A 19,759-nucleotide genomic window follows, 5' to 3' on the forward strand; every position below is an offset into this window, starting at 1 on the left:
ATTTACCCATGCATATTCGATATTGTAGGTATTGATTTATGATGTCATTGTAACGTTGTACATGTATATATTTGTACTATTTGCAAAAGGTATGCTCTTTTTATTGGAGGAAATAAAGAATATCTATCTATCTACCTGGCGTCTTCATCCGACGTCTTGCAACAGCAGTGTCCTTTGACGTCAGTGATATTTTAGGCAAACCAGGACGAGTCCTGTCATTAAGGACTGCCTGACTAGTTTTAACTGAGTATCTGCTTTAATTGCAGGTACTTCTAAAGAACAACGTACTTGGATGTACGTTCTAATTTCATATTTTTGTTCGCTTTTTATAGCTATATGTATTTTGCTAGATGTATAGGACTACACCTGATACAAAACAAAATGTGTCCGAGACGGTTAGATAGTTTTCAATAAATCTTTAGAATGGCCCTCGTATGTCACAATCTTTCATTATTCCAGATATTGGTCTTGAGACTTTATACCTAAGTTACGTTTGTACAGTAGGCGTAATGTACACACTTCTTCCAAAAAATCCCACCTCGATGTTTTGGGTCTGATTACGGTGCGGTACATCTGTTGAAGCGTTCCCAGTTATAATGTTCAACTATGATGTTCAGTATTGAATTTTTAATTAAACTTTACATATGCCAGGTGCTATTCAAAACAAGCCTATTCTAGCATTTCGCTGTAATGGAAAATCATTGAATTTGTATTTATTCAACAGTTACTGGTTCAGTTTGATATCTTCTATACAGTATGATATAAAATGAAAATGAACAGCCGTATTGTATTACCATTTTATTTGTCTAACCTGGTTTTATTTTAAATGATATAGATCTATAAGAAAATCTTTAAACTTTTTATTAATTAAGTTATTTTGAAACGCGTTTCCAGCTATGTCAGAAAATAAAAAAGAAACAGAATTTGGAACATTTTACACTTTTAATTTTATGTCTTTGTGATTATGAAGTTTCACATAGTGGTTTTGTATACTTTGCTTTTTATCACAGCATACCATATAGTGGATGCGGTCATTTCAACTAATGCTACATTCAAGGGATATAAAAAATGGTCGCCGATAAACAGCACTCGGAATGATATGTATTGTTCCGAAAACTGTTACAACAATCCTGAAGAAGATGAACGCTGTTGTTGTTGTAGAGCCGTCACGTGCTGGGAACTTGATGCCGCGGCTTGTAATGTTACTGTTGGACAGTTAAATTAAGTGTAGAATATAAGGATATTTATGGATCGGCATTATTTGTTTCATCAGGAAAGCATACGTTGTATGAAGCAGTTCATACACATGGACGACTTACCAAATTTCCTGATAATTTATGTGACTTTGCTGACAGTCTCGTAAAGTTAGATCTAAACTATAACAGAATCGGGAACATTAGCGACATCCGATGCATGAACAAACTTGACACTCTCAGACTTGCAATTGACGGTAACAAAATAACGGAAATCAGTAATGCCACTTTCTCGAACATGGTGTATTTAAGGGTTGTTTCTTTGACGAGAAACAGGATCGAAATACTTCATCCGAACACAAATAAGAAAAATAATGGAAACATTCTAATGGCTGACTTTTCATATAATACTGTAGAGTCCATGGATATTACAAATTTTATTCGGCCAGGTCAACTTTGTAACATGAGTTGTAAAGGATGTGAAATAAACAGAGAGACAAACTTACTGAAATACTTCTTCAACGATAGAAACAGCTATGGTCTTGATAACATTATGCTAAATCCATCAGATTCGGAGAAGAAATCACACTTTTACTTCAACATATTTGCTGCACATGACTATACAAAACTTGGACATTATATCAAGGGTAATTTTGGTTTTGAAGGAAGTTATATCAAATGTGTATGCTGTGTTTTCCCATTTTGTACGGGTCTTGGTGAGCAAGCGGATAAATACTGGCCACGGATAGGCAATAATTATCATGCGTTTTGTGTCAGAACAGAAAATGTAAAAGGCAGAAATCTTACAAATTTGAACCGTTCCAAACTGCTTGTGGAACAAGCGTGCGAATTACCAGTTGTCCCTCCAAACTGTTTATGTAAGGTCAAGCCATCTGAAAACTACATTAAATTCTAACACGATCCGCAGCAATTGCTATATAAACATATAGCGAAATCGCCTATACATGAATCTACGATAAAATATGGTTGGCTGTTACATTTCACCCCCCTATGATTGTAACATAAGAGCTTCTACTTTAGTTCCATTACATACGAATTATTTCAGGGCCAAACGGTTGAAAACAGCATTTCAAAAACATAAATATAATAAAAACTCATACTGACCTATGTGTAGGTCCGTAAAACACACTCTGATTTCTACGAGCGAATTCAATTAGCTTAATTATGATTCAGCGGTGACGTCATAAATGTATGACATTAAAGTAAAGCATAAGGAATTAACTAGTACTATGTTTGATCATGCACCTGTACGACTATGGAAAAATGCCAGAACGGATATGGATTCGAGTGACTCTATTAACAAAATATTTGACTTTCCTAACAAAGAATGTATGAGCAGACTGATTCAAACACTGGATGTTGATGCGATTCAGAAACTTGCTGGTAACGTACAGATCGATCTGAGTGATCATAACCTGAAAACATTACCGGTTGCATTTCAAAAATTAAATCAAAACAGAATAAAGTTCGGTTCAAAACCGGTTAAGTGCAATTGTAGCAATGTGTGGATAGGGGATTGGATCAGAAATAATTGGGCACAAGGGAAGCTTCAGTGTTCGACTAGCAAAGGTGTTGTACCAGCTGAACGTGTCACATCAGGGTATTTAGAGTGTTTTAAAGAAGAAAATGCTAGTGTTTTCGAATATATTTTATTTTCAATTACGGTATTTATGGTCGTATTAGTTGCTTCTTTTGCTTCTATTTTTCCCTTTATAGGTATGTTTGTTTATGGTTACGGTTGCAGTTATGAAATATTGCTAATCAAAAGAAAATTTATATACAACAGAGCGAAAAAAACACGATTATCAATTTGATGCAATGCTTACATTTTCTGAAGACAATCCCGAGATTTTTCGATGGATTGAACGCGGAATCGTCCCCACTCTGAAAAGAGAACGATATTCGCTTTTTGTTCCGTTTTACGACATCATATTTGGCGGAAACAGAGAGAAAGAAATAGCTAAGGGTGTTGGTAAAAGCAGAAATTATATAGTATTTCTGCGTAATAACTATCTGTGTAATGAAAACACTGTTCAAGAATTTGAAATGTTGTGGAGACACTTCCGAATGGACACAACAAAGAAAATTATTGTAATAAATTTTGGAAACATTACAGCTTCAGAGATTAGAAACTGGCGACTTCGCGCTATCATGCAAATTCAGGATGACCTTAAGTTGACAGAAGGTGAAGGGAAGTTGTACGATCGTCTAAAACGAGGCCTTGGTCCACCAAGAAGAAAACAGGAAAGAAATGATTGTGAAAATGACGACCATTTGTTAGATTGTGTAATAGATACTGTAAATGACCAAAAAAATAAGAATGGTGTTGACCAAACCAAAGAGAACAGAAACCTCCCCTGGTATGATCGGCTAGCTTGTTTTGCATTCCGGAAGTGGTATTTACATGCAAAAGATTCATAGAATGTAAATGCCTAAAATGATAGATAAGGAAGACATCCATAGACATATCTTTAACAACAGGCAATTTGATTTTATTCTATACAATCCGGCATATGTTTAGAAGCGTATGCCAAGTCGAAAAAATTGTTGGAAGACTCCAGTTTTGTTGGACTGGTACGAATCCAAATATATTTAGAAAAACATTAAATTATCTCATTTTTATACAAAAAATAATGCAGAAAAATACAGACTGTAAGATCCGAACTTTTGCAGAAACAGTGCAAAAAGCATTCTCTGACGTTAATTTTTTCCAGGCATTTTGTATCAATCAGCGGTATTTTTTACATTTAGTTAACACAGGAATTCGTTTTAAAATAATCTTTGAATATTCAATACGGCAATATTTTGTACGTTCGCATGGTTTATATTATGAGAAAATTAGACATAGAATAAAGAGATTGTATACTATTCCTATGAAAACCAATGGTTGCTATTTCGGTGAGAGTTTTACAACACAATTTTACTGGAGGTAACTCAAAAATAATGTATTACTGCTGTGTGAATGATAGTTCAATTTTGATAGTTTTAACGTTTTGAAGATATTAAACAAGTGTTCTGATAGATAACTACTATAGAAGGAATAGTAACGACAGAAAAATGTACCGTTTTTCAGATGTCGCTTAAATTAATACCACGTTTTCGTACGTAGATTTGCAACTAGTGAAACAGAATTGACTATTTCTATTTCTGTAAGTTTTATACTCTCCTCAATAAGTTTATATATATATATTTTTTTTTTTTTGGAAAAAAATATTTCATTCTAAGATTCTGTATGCAAAACAGAAGTTTCCGAGCTAAGAGGAAGAAAGGTTATTGTGTTTATATAAGTGTTCACCTCTAAAAGGTTTATCACTTGCAGTTATTTCACAATATGATATTCGTTACATTACAATTACGGGACCTGTGTGGCCGACTGGTTAAGGTCGCTTTAAGCAAATCACTTGCCACTAACCGATGCGGGCGATCCTTACTCATGTGAAGAAGCCATTAGTCTACACCCAGCTAGCTTATGGAAGGTCGGTGGTTCTTCCGTGATTAGGATGGCAACATGCATGTCACTTTAAAATTTAATAAACACAATTTAAATTCTGCGTACACTTATTTAAGGCACATGACCATAAAATTTATAATGCTAATATCTTGTCAATACAATACGCTGTCCAGTGCCACGAAGATATACATAACAAGAAACAGGATGCTACTTGACCAAAATGATACTTTTAATTTTTTTTTAATTCAAATTGAACTAATTTACTGTGTGGCAATTGGTCTGCTGATGCGTCAAGTGTGGTGTACTGTGTGTTGTGTGCTTGTCACCTTCCGCTTTCAGCCTCCACCGCTGGCTAGCCTTCTGGTGAAAAAGGAGCCGAGTGCGTAAGTCTTCTCTGCCAGTACATAGCCTCTCTGCAGACAAGCCCTTTTTCAGTGCCTCCGAGTTGGCGCCACACGGTAACTGAGCACCTTGCGGCCTCAGGCAGAACTGCAGGGGACTCGGAGGAGGTCTGTCCCCAGACATGTGGCATGCCAGGCCCACCGGTGTGTGGACACGCCCTGATGCCTATGAACAGACCCCCAGCTATGGGACAAATAGCTCCTGTGTTCCCAGGATAGGGTTTTAACTCGGAACAAAGGGTGAGGTAACCCCGAAAGAAACCTAGAGAGGTGCTGGGCCATTGGCACTCTCTTAACAAACCACAGCTCCATGCAATATCGCTATGTCTACACAGCCATCCGGTATTCAACAACGTGTTGCTGAATCTCTGAGGTCCCTCCAGGGGGATTCAGTGCCGGGCTCTGAGCCTCGACAGAGTCCACCCACAGCTACTGGGGGTTCCTCCTTCAATCCACAACATGCAAAGAGAAGTAGGAGGAACATACCAAGGAGAAGATCCAATCCGCAACAACCTTTCAGGCTGATGCATTGGAATGCGGAGGATGTCTTCAACAAGAAAGCTGAACTTGAGCATATCCTCCATGAGAAAGACATCAATGTCTGTTGCATTCAGGAAACTCACCTACAGCCTCAGAAATCCTTCAAAGTCAGAGGATACCAGTGTTTCCGCTGTGACAGAATAGGCAGACGAAAAGGAGGCATCATGACATTGGTCCAGAACAACATCAGCGCTGTCCAGACCAACACGCATATGGATGACTCCGAGTTCCAAGTTCTGAGTCTCAGAAAGAACAATTTCAGTTTGAAACTTGTGAACATATACTCTCCAACTGACAAAGCTCTGTCCCTTGACAAAGTTACAACTGATGAAACCAGGTTCATCATTGTAGGAGACTTTAACAGTCACTCACAAAGCTGGGGTTATGACCACCTGGATAAACGTGGAGAGGAAGTGGAGACCTGGCAAGATGATAACAAGCTAAACCTCACCAACAAGCCAGATGATCCCCCAAATTTTTACTCCAGAAGCTGGCGAACAACATCAACCCCTGATCTTGCTTTATGTACTGATGACATACATGGATATGTCAAGCGAGAAGTCAATGAACAACTAGGAGGTAGCGACCATCTCCCAGTCCAACTTACTATGGACCGTATAGCCTCTACTTCACCTAACATCCCCAGATGGAACTACAAGAAGGCCAGGTGGACCTTTTACCATAGTCTGAGTGATGAGCTCTGTAAAGACATCAGAGTGGAAGGTAGAGACATCAACCGGGTTGTCAAAGACTTCAACGCCAGTATACTTAAGGCTGCTTACAGCGCCATTCCAAGGGGAGCAAGAAAGGACTCAGGCACAAACGGGAAGCACAGAGGAAGAGCTGGAGAAACAAAACAGCCTCACTCAACCTAGAGCGAGATGGCCAAAAGCTGTGGAGATTGGCGAGACAGCTGAACGATGAAAAAACAGGAAGAGGCTCAGTAATTTTGGAAGAGAATGGTGAACCGTTGACGGGTAAACAAGCGGCAAACACTTTTGCCTCTAACTACAAAGATATTTTGTATTGTTATTTTGGTTATTACTGCAATGCAACAACAGAACTGCTTACACTTTTATTTTCGAATTTTTTAAAACATATCTCAGTATTTTCAAAGGAAAATGCCATGAAAAAAAACTTTAAAAAACTTTAAAAGGAACATTTTTCAGACGGAACGCACCCAAAAATCATGCTAAACTCTGTTATATAATTATACATATATTCCTATTCCGATATTGTAAAACTTAGCACGTTTTTTGTCAATATACAGAAAACGTTGAAACACTGTTTTTAAAGGAATTTTGAAGCAAGAAAGAAATAACTTATTTTATAATAAAATATATATCTAGAATGTGCACGACGAGGACTTTCCAAATATATCCGGGATGGTATTTTAGCTTTAACTTTTCTATCAAAAATACTTAGTAAAAACAGGGTTATCGTGTAATTCTGCCAAATATGTATAGAGAGTATATTGAATTTTAGAGACGTTTTTCAAACGAATTTTGAAGCAACCAAATATTGACTTATTTTGAAGGAAAATATACCATCGTAAAGGTATTGAATTGTTTTTTAAGGAAATATCCGGGATGGTATAAAAGAATAAATAGAAATGTGTAATTTATGACATTTTCTATGGTAAATGCATCATTTTCCTATATAAATCAATGTAAGTTTAGGAATAGGATTTATCAGTTGCACTATCTGATGGCTTATCAAAATATGTGCCGTAGATATACTGATAAGATCGCCAAAAGGAGAATTGTTCAACATGTTTCCCCCCATCTATCTCAGCTGCGCAATCAAGATAGACAAAAGGAGGTAACGATACTCTTTTTAAACTTAAATTTCTAATGAATTTCAGCAAAAAATGTAGATTATCTAGTTGTTAATGCTAATATTTAACTAATGTGATACTATAAGTCTTATATAGATCTATAGTCTAAGGCAAATTATAAACTTGTATCTTTATCAAATTTATACTTGTGCTAAAATAACTCTTATCTTGGCTTTGAGAAACACCACTGGTGAAAATCTAAACTCATATTCACTATAAGTTAAAATTATCAAAACAAATCCGTTTCCTAAATCTAAACACGTAGACGGCAACAATATATTACAAAATTTATGTTCGTATTTGTGACATTTAATCACATGATTTCAAAATGGCGGAACCCATGGAACAGGAACAAGGAAAATAGGCGAAAGAATAAATTCAGCTTCTTAATTAATACTGTATGCATTTTCTCCCAAATTGTTTGTACTTGCAATTTAATGACCATGACTGTAAAGGAAACAAAGCATTCTAAGCTGGCGTGCAGCATTGATTAGCATTTTGCTCATTTCTACTTTCGGAATCACAAACATGCTATATGTCAGCTGAGATGGCGTACCCTTGAAGATAGGAGATCTGATTCACGCCTCCTTATGTTCTACAAGATAGTGAATGGTTTGGTTGCTGTGCCACCCCCCCCCCCCCCCCCCCCCCCATGTCAGCCCCCCATCCCGTCTAACAAGACATACTGTATGCATCTCCAATCCTATACTCAGATCCTCACTCCCTGTAATTACTAATATGAAATTAGGTGCTGCCTATCTGACGGGAAAACCTAGTGATAGTGATACGGATTCTTTCTTTTTTTTCTGCATTAAATTGTTCTTTCTGATATTTTTTGTTTGGCTTTCAGTTTTGACAGTAAGCCTGATGGTTTTGATATTTTTATAAAAATAAGAAAGGGAAATGTTTTAAAAAGTTTTGTTTAAATGAACATAGATCTAATCATTTCTTCAAATGTATCAAGACTAGACAGACAATGGAAAATAGTGTTCATGACTTAAAGATAACACTTGACACTCTTTTAGGACAAATTGTGTTCCACTAATACAGCTATGGTAAAACTCGTGTATGTGAGAATGACAAACAACCATTTACTTGTGAAATTCTTATTTCAAATTCATTGTAAAAAGTTCTTGACCAGAATTTTATATATAACACAAACACTCTTGGTCTAAATTCAATTTAATTTACCTAACTGCTAACAGTCTGGGACCTTTTTTTGAATATGATTATGGTTAATTTCTTAGCTTAATAGTGATCGTAGTGAGCCTCTCAAGTTTATAGCCAACATTTTTTTCCAAGTGTAATTTTACTAAAACTCTAGTCAATGAATTGACTTTTAGAAAGTAGTTGCAACGTATGTGAAAGATTGTGGAAGGGAGTGGAGATAAGCAATATCGATATATGCTTTTCCATGCCTTCGAATATTTTGTTCAAAATTTACAGACAGAACATTGGTTTACTATACTTATTATTGATTTGTGTTCCACTAATTGAAAAAAGTGTGATAAATATAAAGAAAAAAAATTAAATTGGGCCTAAGCTTAAAAAAAAAAAAATCAAGCACCTTACGAGATTCGAACTCGGACCTCGCGCATGGAAAATATGTGCACTAACCACTTGACTACAGTGACTTATGACATAAATGTGTGATAAAATTATGTATATAAATAAATTTTGCTGGGACAACGTGTCTATATTCGTTTTACATTGACATCTTTGAAATTATTGGCTTTTCTACATTCATAGAAATAAATAAACAATGGTTTTGTTATTCAAACAATGCAGTAATGTAGCTTACATCATAATTCATTATTGGAAACAAAAAGCGGGCCGCTTGAATCATCCATAAACTCGTTTCATGAAGAAACCCGAATAACACTGATTTCTATTGATACCGCGAATTTTCAACTGGATAGAATAATTTGTTTAAATAATGCGGCGCCCGATCGTTCATAAGAAATTTTATTTTATCAAATGTCGTTCTGAAAATTATTTATTGCGCAAGCATGGCAGCAGGTCCGGTAGAATTATGGGAGAACAACAACAACAAAACCGGTGAAGGTATAGAACATATTCCCAAGTTGAACGGTATATAGGTTTACTTTGACATATATACACGTACACATTATCTATAGACGGAAAAACCTTCGGTTTTCCCGTATAAGTACTCTTTCTTTCCAGCCACTATAGTGCTTTGGAATTCCCTTCCAGTACAACTTGTGCAAGCCCCCATCCTGAATCAGTTTAAGCAAGGTGTGACCAAACTTGTACACAATGCTTAACATGATAGACCTGTTTTTAAACTGCTTTTATCTGTAAATCCTTCTTGTTTTTAACACTATCAACTGTATTCATACTTGCAATACACACCATGTATTACTTTTATCCTCCTATCCAGGGTTGGCAAAAAGACGGGAAATACTGGTGAATACTCTTCAGGCCTTACATTTGTTGTAAATTTGACCCAAAAATTTTATCATACTAACTTCAGACAAGATTACACTCCTTTCAAATAGTCCAGTTATACACTCCAAAATACAGGAGAGGTGTTACTGCTAATTGGTGGATTATTGACAGATTCTATAATGATACAGAACAGAACATATAGTTTAGTAAGACTAACAGCCAATCTTCATAAATACAGAATATACAGTATAGCCCCAAGCACTATATTTAACTATCCTATTGCACATGTTTGTTGCAAATAAAGTAACAATACTTTGCTGTAAAATAATTCCCACCATTGTGATTTCACAAAACAGTGAAAGAAATTCATCAGTCAAACTTTTGAGCATTTATATAATTCACTTTCTCAAAATACATGTAATTGCTTTTTATTTTTCAAAAGTACTTCATTCCGCTTTTCATCCTGTGACAGTTAGCATTAATATGAAGCCCAAAGATCCTGTGTGGAATTTTTATGATATCATAGAATCTGATGATGGTTCAAAACAAAAAGCAAAGTGTAAAGACTGTGGATGTATTGTCAGTGCAAAGAGTGACAGATTAAGGACTCATAGAACTAAATGTGTCAAAGTGCTTCCAAAGTCGGATATTGATAGCTCTGGTGGCATTGAGAGAGTGTTTTCTAATTTTGCTGTCATTCAAACAAAACTTAGAAATAGACTTGGAGTGAAAAAAGCAGCAAAACTGGTGTTTCCGCATGTTAAGGTCCAAAGAGGAATTGGACTGGTGATGAAGGAACTTTCATGGTCACCAGGGGTCTGACAGTGGAATATAATATGATTTTTGCCATAGTGTATCTGTGCATGCAAATGCTAGTTATTTAACAGATATTTTATGGGTTTTTTTTTGGTCAAAATAAACTGTTTTTTTGCTGAAAATTTGAGTATTTCCCAGTATTTCCCACTTTTGCAATTTTTAGGAGTATTTCCCGGTCCGGGAATTACCACCGGTAAATACCATGCCAACCCTGCTCCTATCCAATCTACTTTTAACTTCTTGTACAGTTGCACATACCGTAATACTTGCAGAGAGGAGTGTTGCAGTATAAATAGATAGATAGATAGGAATCGGATTCTGTCGAAATTATGATTTACCTCGTATTCCAGTTACCGGGATATTCTTTTAACCGCGAATGCCCTGGTTTTAGAAAAAAAGCAAAACTTATTAACAGAAGTGTCTTTTTTTTTAGGCAGTGGCTAGTGAACTGTAACCGGTGCGGCAGACCTGTTACTAGTTAGTTATGGAAGTATCTTGCCATCTGGTAACAGGATGCCTAGCCTGCATTCTAGTCTGGTTACCGGATGGCTAGCATATCCTCTGGGGATTTTGTAGCGATCCCAGTGGTACAGATAATTTTTTTGAATTATGAATTCTGTATGAGTAAAATAGTAAAATCTGAAATTGACTAGGAGTAGGCCTAATTTTAGCCTACTCCTGAAAGTTTGTGAATGTTAAAAAAAAACAGAAATCAGTTTTATAACATATTTAGGCCTAAAAAAAAATAGTCTTGTTTCTGGTCACCTGACCGACCGTAATTTTTTACCCCGGACCGTAATTTGTTTTCCACCAAAAAAGATCAAAAAGACCGCGAAAATTGAGAAAAGGCAGTGGCTAGAGAACCGGAATCGGTTCCCCAGACAGGGAACTTATTCGTCCAGAACAGGACCTGGTTCTCTAGCCAAATTACTGTGCATAGGCTAGGGAACCGGAATTTTATTTCTCTGCATAAAGCTGTCGAAATTTCAGCAAGCTAGCTATGCCTTTTCATTTATCTGTGTTTACTTGTCTCCAAAAGTGTACTAGCCCGCATACTGTCCGCCATATTGGAAGATAAACTTGTACGAATGAATGCGGAAACCGTCCGCATTGGAGCAAGCCGAAATAAACTTGAAATTTAAACTTAAAAGGTACAAAACAATAAAAGAAACAATTAAAACAAACTAAGTAATTTCTGTCAATTTGTATTGTTCACATATTTTTGATGTGTAATGCCGAGGTGTTACAAACCAGTATATAAAGTGATCAGATAATCTGCAAGATTCTAAGTTTTAATGGCAATTAAATTTGTTTGTACATCTATAAACCTGTAATGACGCAAATACAAATTAATACTATTCAAAAAAGTAATTTAAACATTGTACATGTTTAAAACAAATAACATTTAAAAACGACAAAGTAGTTTTCACGCATCCATTTCGTACTAGTTTACATCATTCCAATTAATATGGCGGACACGGAGCTGCTGTCAGATGTCAATCACGCCACATGCCGACACCCGTGGTTTGTATTTAGTACAAAAATGTCCGTCATTACTTACAAAGTGTAAATCTTTTCGAAAACAATACAGACTGTACCAAACTTAAACATTATCTGTTTGCAGATCTGGCTCTGAATGAGAAGTGTGAGTATGTATAAGGCACGAAACAACACTAAATCAGGCTGCTATTTGATCGATCTTTGATAACATTTCTTTACTCGCCGAAAAATCCCAGCGGAAAACAAATATTGTGTAAGAATAACATACTTACTTAAATTATTTGTTGAAATTATCGCCCGCCACAATAAGCTGAATTTGTGCCTTTAATCCCTGTTGACAGCCGCTGATTGTAATTTTCTAATCGACCAATTAACGTACATTCAAATTAGCACTTGATTGCTGCTGTCAAAATTTGACACGACGTTGTGTATTCGCTTTGTTGTTGGTTGGAAATTTTGCGGGCGAAGTTGATTTCGAAGCGAAGTTTGGGTGTAGAAACTTCAAAGTGACTTCTTCGCTCAAGTCGCTCCCTTGCGAGACCCCTGAGATAATATTAGTGATCTTTTGACAATGTTTTGTATGACAGTTCAGACAGTGCGCGGAATCAAGTTTATTGAAATCCGCCGTACTTGAAATAAATTTTGAAGTATTTTATGGTAAAATCAAGAAATAACATTAGATTGATGCATAAGATCATGTTGAAGGAGGTTTGAGCTTGCACTTGTTAAAAATTTATCGGCTTTTTACACTGTTCGAAAATTTTCAAAATGGCGGCAGCTTACAACAGTGCGACACATGCTTAAGTTGGACGACCGGTTATTTTTAGATAAAGTTGCAACGGTCTATATTAAAATCGATTTTAATGTTTTAAGTATCATTTTGAAGCTAAAACACTGAATTAGTTAAATATGTACACATGATTATATTATTGAACAGACAGATTTCCTACAGAATTGGCTGGGCTGAACTTTGGGCAATCGTAACAGGATCATTTTTAGCTCATCTGATTTTTTGAAAAAAAATGATGAGTTATTGTCATCACTTGAGCGGTTGTCGGCGTCGGCGTTCACCATCATAAGCAGACCCTGTACATCAAGAAACATAACTCCATCTTGCTTTTTGCAAGAATTATTGCCCCTTTTGGACTTAGAAAATCAGTTTTCTTGGTTAAGTTTTATGTTTAGGTCAGCTTTTCTCCTAAACTGTCAAAGCTATTGCTTTAAAACTTGCAACACTTGTTCACCATCATAAGTTGACCCTGTACAGCAAGAAACATAACTCCATCCTGCTTTTTGCAAGATTTATGGCCCCTTTTGGACTTAGAAAATATCAGATTTCTTGGTTAAGTTTTATGTTTAGGTCAACTTTTTCTCTTAAACTATCAAAGCTATTGCTTTGAAACTTGCAACACTTGTTCACCATCATAAGCTGACCCTGTACAACAAGCTACATAACTCCATCCTGCTTTTTGCAATAATTATTGCCCCTTTTGGACTTAGAAAATCATTTTCTTGGTTGAGTATTATGTTTAAGTCAACTTTCCTCATAAACTATCAAAGCTATTGCTTTAAAACTTGCAACAGTTTTTCACCATCATAAGTGGACACTGAACATCAAGAAACATAACTCTGTCCTGCTTTTTGCAAGAATGATGCCCCTTTTTAGACTTAGAAAATCATGGGTAGGACAATATTTCTATTACACAAAAAAAAAATCAGATGAGCGTCAGCACCCGCAAGGCGGTGCTCTTGTTTGAACTACATGCTAATCAAACCCACAGGCGTGAAAAAATCAAATAAATGTGACAAGTAAGGAAAGCTATTGTTTATCTAGTATTTCTGAATCAGAATCTCCATAGCCAGTGACATGTACGAGTGACAAGTGGTTTACCTAAAAAAAAAATTCCGACCTACCGACCTATATTTTTTTTAGCCCGTGACCAGGTCTTATTGGATGTAACACTCATGAATTTGTTTGCAGTTCAGTTTCAATTCAGCATTCAAGATTTTGCTTCCTATTTCCCTTGACTTGCTTTGGCTTCACACTCACTACCAACTCCAGTAGAATATTCAATACACCTTTAACTATGTTTTGGGGGTCACTAAATTACGCTTTGAAATAATGCATATACGCATGTCTGATAATTTTTAAGCGTATAAAAGCATATATGAAACTACAGAAATGCAAGCAATGACTTTTTACTAGCGTAAATAAAATCTGAATCCTCTGGCAGAGCACGGTCGGCATTAATTCTCCAACATTGAACATACACACGCATTGAATGGTACTCTATAAACGGTTTAAACCCGGGTTAAACTATATTTTACGCTGGCTGCATGCTGGGAATTTATTGGTGGCATGGTAGTGTATTTTAAAGCTGTGTCGATTTAAAATATCAATTTTCAGTGCGGAGTAAACAATAAAAATGTCTCTTTCTGAGAATATAAAAAGTGAACAAACACAGTACAACGTCAATACTTTACAACATGCCATTGATATGAGAATAAAATGTAATGACACACGTCAGTCATTTTATAATTAACAAATAAATGACATCATATGTGACGCTTATATCAGCATTTATAGAACTATTAAGCAGATTAAAACCCCGCTGTGTGAATGTTTTGAGCTAATTTGTTTCAAACTTTGTCAACCGCGCACATGTGTCCCATTATGTTTCTACTTTATTTTTTTTCGTTCCTAATAAACAATGAAATAAACACGATGTATTCGGTTTCTTCAGGATCGCTCCAGTATTTCTATATTTCCACGCAAATAAATCAACTTTAAAGTCCTCATTTTCTTATTCGCTCATTCACATAATTAATTATATTTTTGTAATTAATCTTAAACTTGGATAACTTTCTCCTGAATATGAACCTTTAATTGAAGTGGAAATAAGATAATATCCATATTGATGTGTATTTCTGTATGCAAAAAGATTTCATCATTTCAGTTTCCCACCAAAATGTGTCCCATAAATATTGTTACATAGTATGAATGAATGTCTGCATATCTGCTTTAAAATAAATACAATTTCAATCTTTTCTTCACAAATCTTGTGGCGTCTTGTTTTTCGGAAATGTTATGAATTAAGAAAAAAATGTGATTAAAAGCAGTCAGTAAAATAAGTCAAATATGTATTTCAACTCATGCCACCAGCTAAGATAATGACAGTTAATTACCGGGTATTGAATCTTACCTTATTACCTTAATGAAGTTATTATATCACTTGGGCTTGCCTTCATAATTAGGGTTGCACCTTCGTAATATAATTCTTTGGCATCTGAACTCCAAACAGTGATTTTATTCAATGACAAATCACAAAATGATTATTTCTTAAATAAAGCCTTTATATTATATTTGTAGGATGTACACATTCACTATTAATTCAAGTAAAGCAATAAAGTTTCTAAAGATCTTTTCTTTATCATTTTCAGAATGATGATAAATTGATCCTCTGAAAATTATCATAATATGTTGACAAACAGTCTGCACTAAGTGGAGAAAATGTCTGACATTGATGTAGCAGTTGACCCTCTCCAAGTCGAAAACCAGAAATCAGAGAACAGACGTTGGAGTCCAACTGGTACAGACAGGGACTCAGATCCACTTGGTCTAAGGGATACTGTAGTGCACTTGGACTCACTGACAAGATGGAATCTAACAGCATTGCCCTTAGCAACTGATAGTGATGATCAGAGTTCTCCGGTTGATGATGATGAAAAGAAATCACCTTTTCCATGGAGAAATGATCTCAATAATAAGATTGTTTTGTGGTAAGCATGTTATTACAGTAAAACACTGAAAGCTTAAAGTTGCAAGGTGGTGAGCAAAATGTGTGATATATCCAGAGTTTTAAGTAATCCCAAGCATAGAAAATGTTAGAGAAACAGCCAGGGATCTTAATAATTTCTCAAATTAGCCTCGGTGGTTGAGACATAGATGCATGACGATGAGGAGTTTCCCTGTGTGCAGTACATTTGTATTAAAGACATTTTAGTGTTACTAAGTTACAATTATATCTTTATCTTTTCTCCATATTTATTTTATCTAAATTTTTATGTTAGCTATGTCATCTACTGATGCGGGAGGCAGGGTTGTATAACCGGCTCATATTCGCGCCTTTATTATTATGACTGTTCTTACTCATTTTGGGGAATTACACATACAACTCGCTTTCTGTGTTCTACTATATTTATTTTCAATATTTAATTCCAATATCCATGTCCATCATTTGTAACTTTGCATTTATTTACTAATATTCTTCCGTCAAACTTCTAACACTACATCCTCTATCACATACCTCTTTCCTCTCCCTTCTTCACGACCCTTTCATTCATTCCTCAACCCTTAAGATTTTCATGTATTAACACACCCTTTTACAAATATTAGCCAATAGACATGTAGCTTCCATCAATCATAATTATATTATTCTCATCCCAATATGGTTTCTGCTATTAGAACTCCCAGACTCAAAGAACTTAAATAAGTAGGTGTTACTTTCTTTGAACCTTAATCAGGCATAACTATCCTCAATAGTTGGTCCAGTATTGTAGACATAGATTATATGCATCAATTGTAACCCCTGTATGGAACCCACATTCAAAGACTTATCAATTACTATCAGCCTGAACAATGCTTTATAACTAATTACCTTTACATAAATCTCATTGTCAAAAATGTTAAAGTGAATCTTGAATATTTATTTTAAACATTATATATAATATAAAAAATTACATCATAAACATCACCCTTCACACATCCTCATACTCTCTAAAAAATTTGCTCCGCAAATTATTTCAATTTTGAACACAGTAAATATTGAAATTTTGTTAAGACTCGAACTTCATATAAAAAGAATTACCTCAATATAAAAATTACATAATAAACATCATTACAAAACTTAAAGACATCAAATACTTCGTTATATTTGACATTTAAGTATGATGGACATGGTAAAACAACATTTCGAAAATTTTGTGGCATGCATCACATCAACATATAAAACAACCATGATGATATTACAATGATATTGATTCGAGAAATTGATCACTATCATTTTATTAACTAATATCTTTTTATGACAAATTTAATTATAGGGTGCAATTAGTCACAAAACTCCTTTCCATTCGAAAATATTTTAAGAAAAAAATCGTAAAAATGCACTCTTATTTTACTTATAAATGCTAGCTTAACAAATTCCCTTTCTTTCGAAAACATTTTAAGAAAGAAACTACAATATGCCTTTTTTTTTTTTTTTTTTTTGGGGCATAAACTTTATACAAAGACTAACTTGCCAGCAGTCTACCTTATACTACTATTCATCATAATCATCATCATGAAGATAAAATGTTATTCTTAATTACATTTTTTTATCATCCTCAGTATCAAGTTACAAAGAATATAAAAGTGATCAAATAATTACAGCAAAATATTTCAGTGTACAGTTAAAATGATTGCTGAATTCATTGTATAAATGATTGTCTGAATTCACTGTATTCAGTGTTCGTTTGTCTGTATTTCACGATCAAATCACACTGTACAAAAAGTTCCACTCGGCCTCTTTATGAGTATCTATTTAAAGTCACTATCTCTAACACATTACTCATAAATTTTACACATCAAATGTACTTTTACACTGTTTTCATTTTCTTTTGTTTTATTTAAATCTCAGTAAACCAGTGTTTCTGATTTCTACCATAAGAAATGCCTTGTGAACTTACATATTAAACTTCTCAGAGTACACATCTTGGATTTTACTCATAAATACTTCACAGCAAGAGCATAATATTAATTGCACCATGACAAATCTATACTTTCCCAAGGGATATATCTATACTTACTAATTTGAAAGAGAACCTGGATACTAAAAGTCTTAACTAGACGTTTCCCTTCAAATTTCCCTTCCTTTGGAGCTAATATTCTTCAAGAACTTGTAAACTGTTGGTTTTTACTAGACACAATTTTATGTTAACTTCCATCATTTTTATATTTTTAAGTCTTTCCGGACAGACTTTTTGCTTGTATGTTTATATTACATACATTTTGAACTACAGAATTTTTATTATCACATGGTATCACTATGCATGTAACTTGACTATACAGTCATAAATAAACAAATCAGGTTAAAGTAAGAATAATAAATGCTTGTGCAACCCAACCCCCCAAAAGTTTAAACCAAAGTAACTTGCAAGATTTTAATTTGGAATTTGCATTCACAAACATCAAAATTCCATCAAACAAATTTAGACCATTCCACACCATTGTAAATTAAGGGCTGTGGCTAAGATTTGCTCGATATCATTTAATTCATTCGACAAACTAACTAATACAATTAGGTAAGCATAATTTGCTGTATAAAATTCCCTTCACCAGCTTCACAACTAAGCCGCCTGAATTTACGGGCCTTACCAGAGAATTTGTGTACTTTTGTATGGAAGTTTTTCCTCACATCCTCTGGCAGGCACCACTGTAAAACCCAGACACTTTTACAGTTCCCTCTCATGTTCTGTACTTAGCCTGTAAACAAGAAGGTCTGCATTAATGTAAGCCTGCAAATAGTCATTGGGACACAAATTTTTCCATAATGGACATTGACTACCATAACAGTTTCAGCATGTTTAATTTCAGAATCCGACATTTGGAACTCTTACTAAGGCCAGCATGTTTGTACATTGATAAAGTTATACATGAAATTGAGGCGCCACTATCTAACTTTAGCAGCCACTGAAAATTTTCCCAATCTTACATCAACTAAATTTTTTCTCCATTCCCAATTTATTTTTGATAGGCTTTCCCAATATTTGTGCATTATTTAAATTTTCCCTACTATGTCCATCCCCCAAATTTTGTGGGACAGGCTCGTATCCCTATTACTAGCTAACTGATGTAACCCTTGCTGTATGCCCTATTTTTTGCAAATATGACAAGTGGCATTCCTAAAATAGCAATCAGAAGACAAATGGTTGCACCTACCACAATGAATACACTTGTTCTTCTGTTTCTGAGTAATCCTTGTCTTCTGTAGGGGTTGTGCCGCCATGGTTGTTGTTGTCTGTAGTTTGTTGCCCAGATAGATTGCCCGTGAGTCCTGCCCCGTTGGCCCATTTGATTCAGGTGTTTGGTTAAGAGGTATTCTAGCATCGTATACCTCTTGAACGTCTATCCGCCATTTTAGCAAATTTCACTAATTCACCCATAGTTTTTAGGCTCCTTCATGGATAACATGCTTCTTAATATCTGCCTTCCCCATAATAAATTTCTGTCCATTATTTCATCTTCAGTTTTATTTAAAAGTCTCCACAGGAGGTCACATTCTCGATATACTGCTGAACAGAGTTGTTTTCTTTGACTTCAAATTCATGAATTTAGCATACAAGATGGCACGGTTACTGACATTGTCAAAACGATTTTAAAAGACTCCTTAAGGTCATAAAAAGTTCCTTTTACACCTTCTGTTAAATTCAAGTACCACGTTCTGCACTTTTAGGCATTACCAAACAAATTTGCACACATTTTTCTTCTTCAGTCCACTGATTTATTTGGCTACCTTTTCAAATTTTTTTCCAAGAAAAGTTCACATTTTGC

At 35.1% G+C, this 19,759-nt stretch overlaps 2 protein-coding genes across 2 annotated transcripts in view; one reads left to right on the top strand and one right to left on the bottom strand.

Moving 5' to 3' along the window:
• The window catches only part of LOC123552385 (armadillo repeat-containing protein 2-like), a 465,377-nt gene that overhangs the window by 150,369 nt on the left and 295,249 nt on the right, over positions 1–19,759 (bottom strand). The window lies entirely within an intron of this gene.
• The window catches only part of LOC123552379 (protein GDAP2 homolog), a 36,960-nt gene continuing 24,951 nt past the window's right edge, over positions 7,751–19,759 (top strand). Inside the window, exons 1-2 of the mRNA XM_045342005.2 lie at positions 7,751–7,841; positions 15,610–15,948. Of these exons, the coding sequence (XP_045197940.2) occupies positions 15,680–15,948 (269 nt within the window). The 5' untranslated portion in view covers positions 7,751–7,841; positions 15,610–15,679. The remainder of the gene's footprint in view (positions 7,842–15,609; positions 15,949–19,759) is intronic.

Source organism: Mercenaria mercenaria, chromosome 4, assembly GCF_021730395.1.
Source record: "Mercenaria mercenaria strain notata chromosome 4, MADL_Memer_1, whole genome shotgun sequence".
Classification (NCBI taxonomy): domain Eukaryota; kingdom Metazoa; phylum Mollusca; class Bivalvia; order Venerida; family Veneridae; genus Mercenaria; species Mercenaria mercenaria.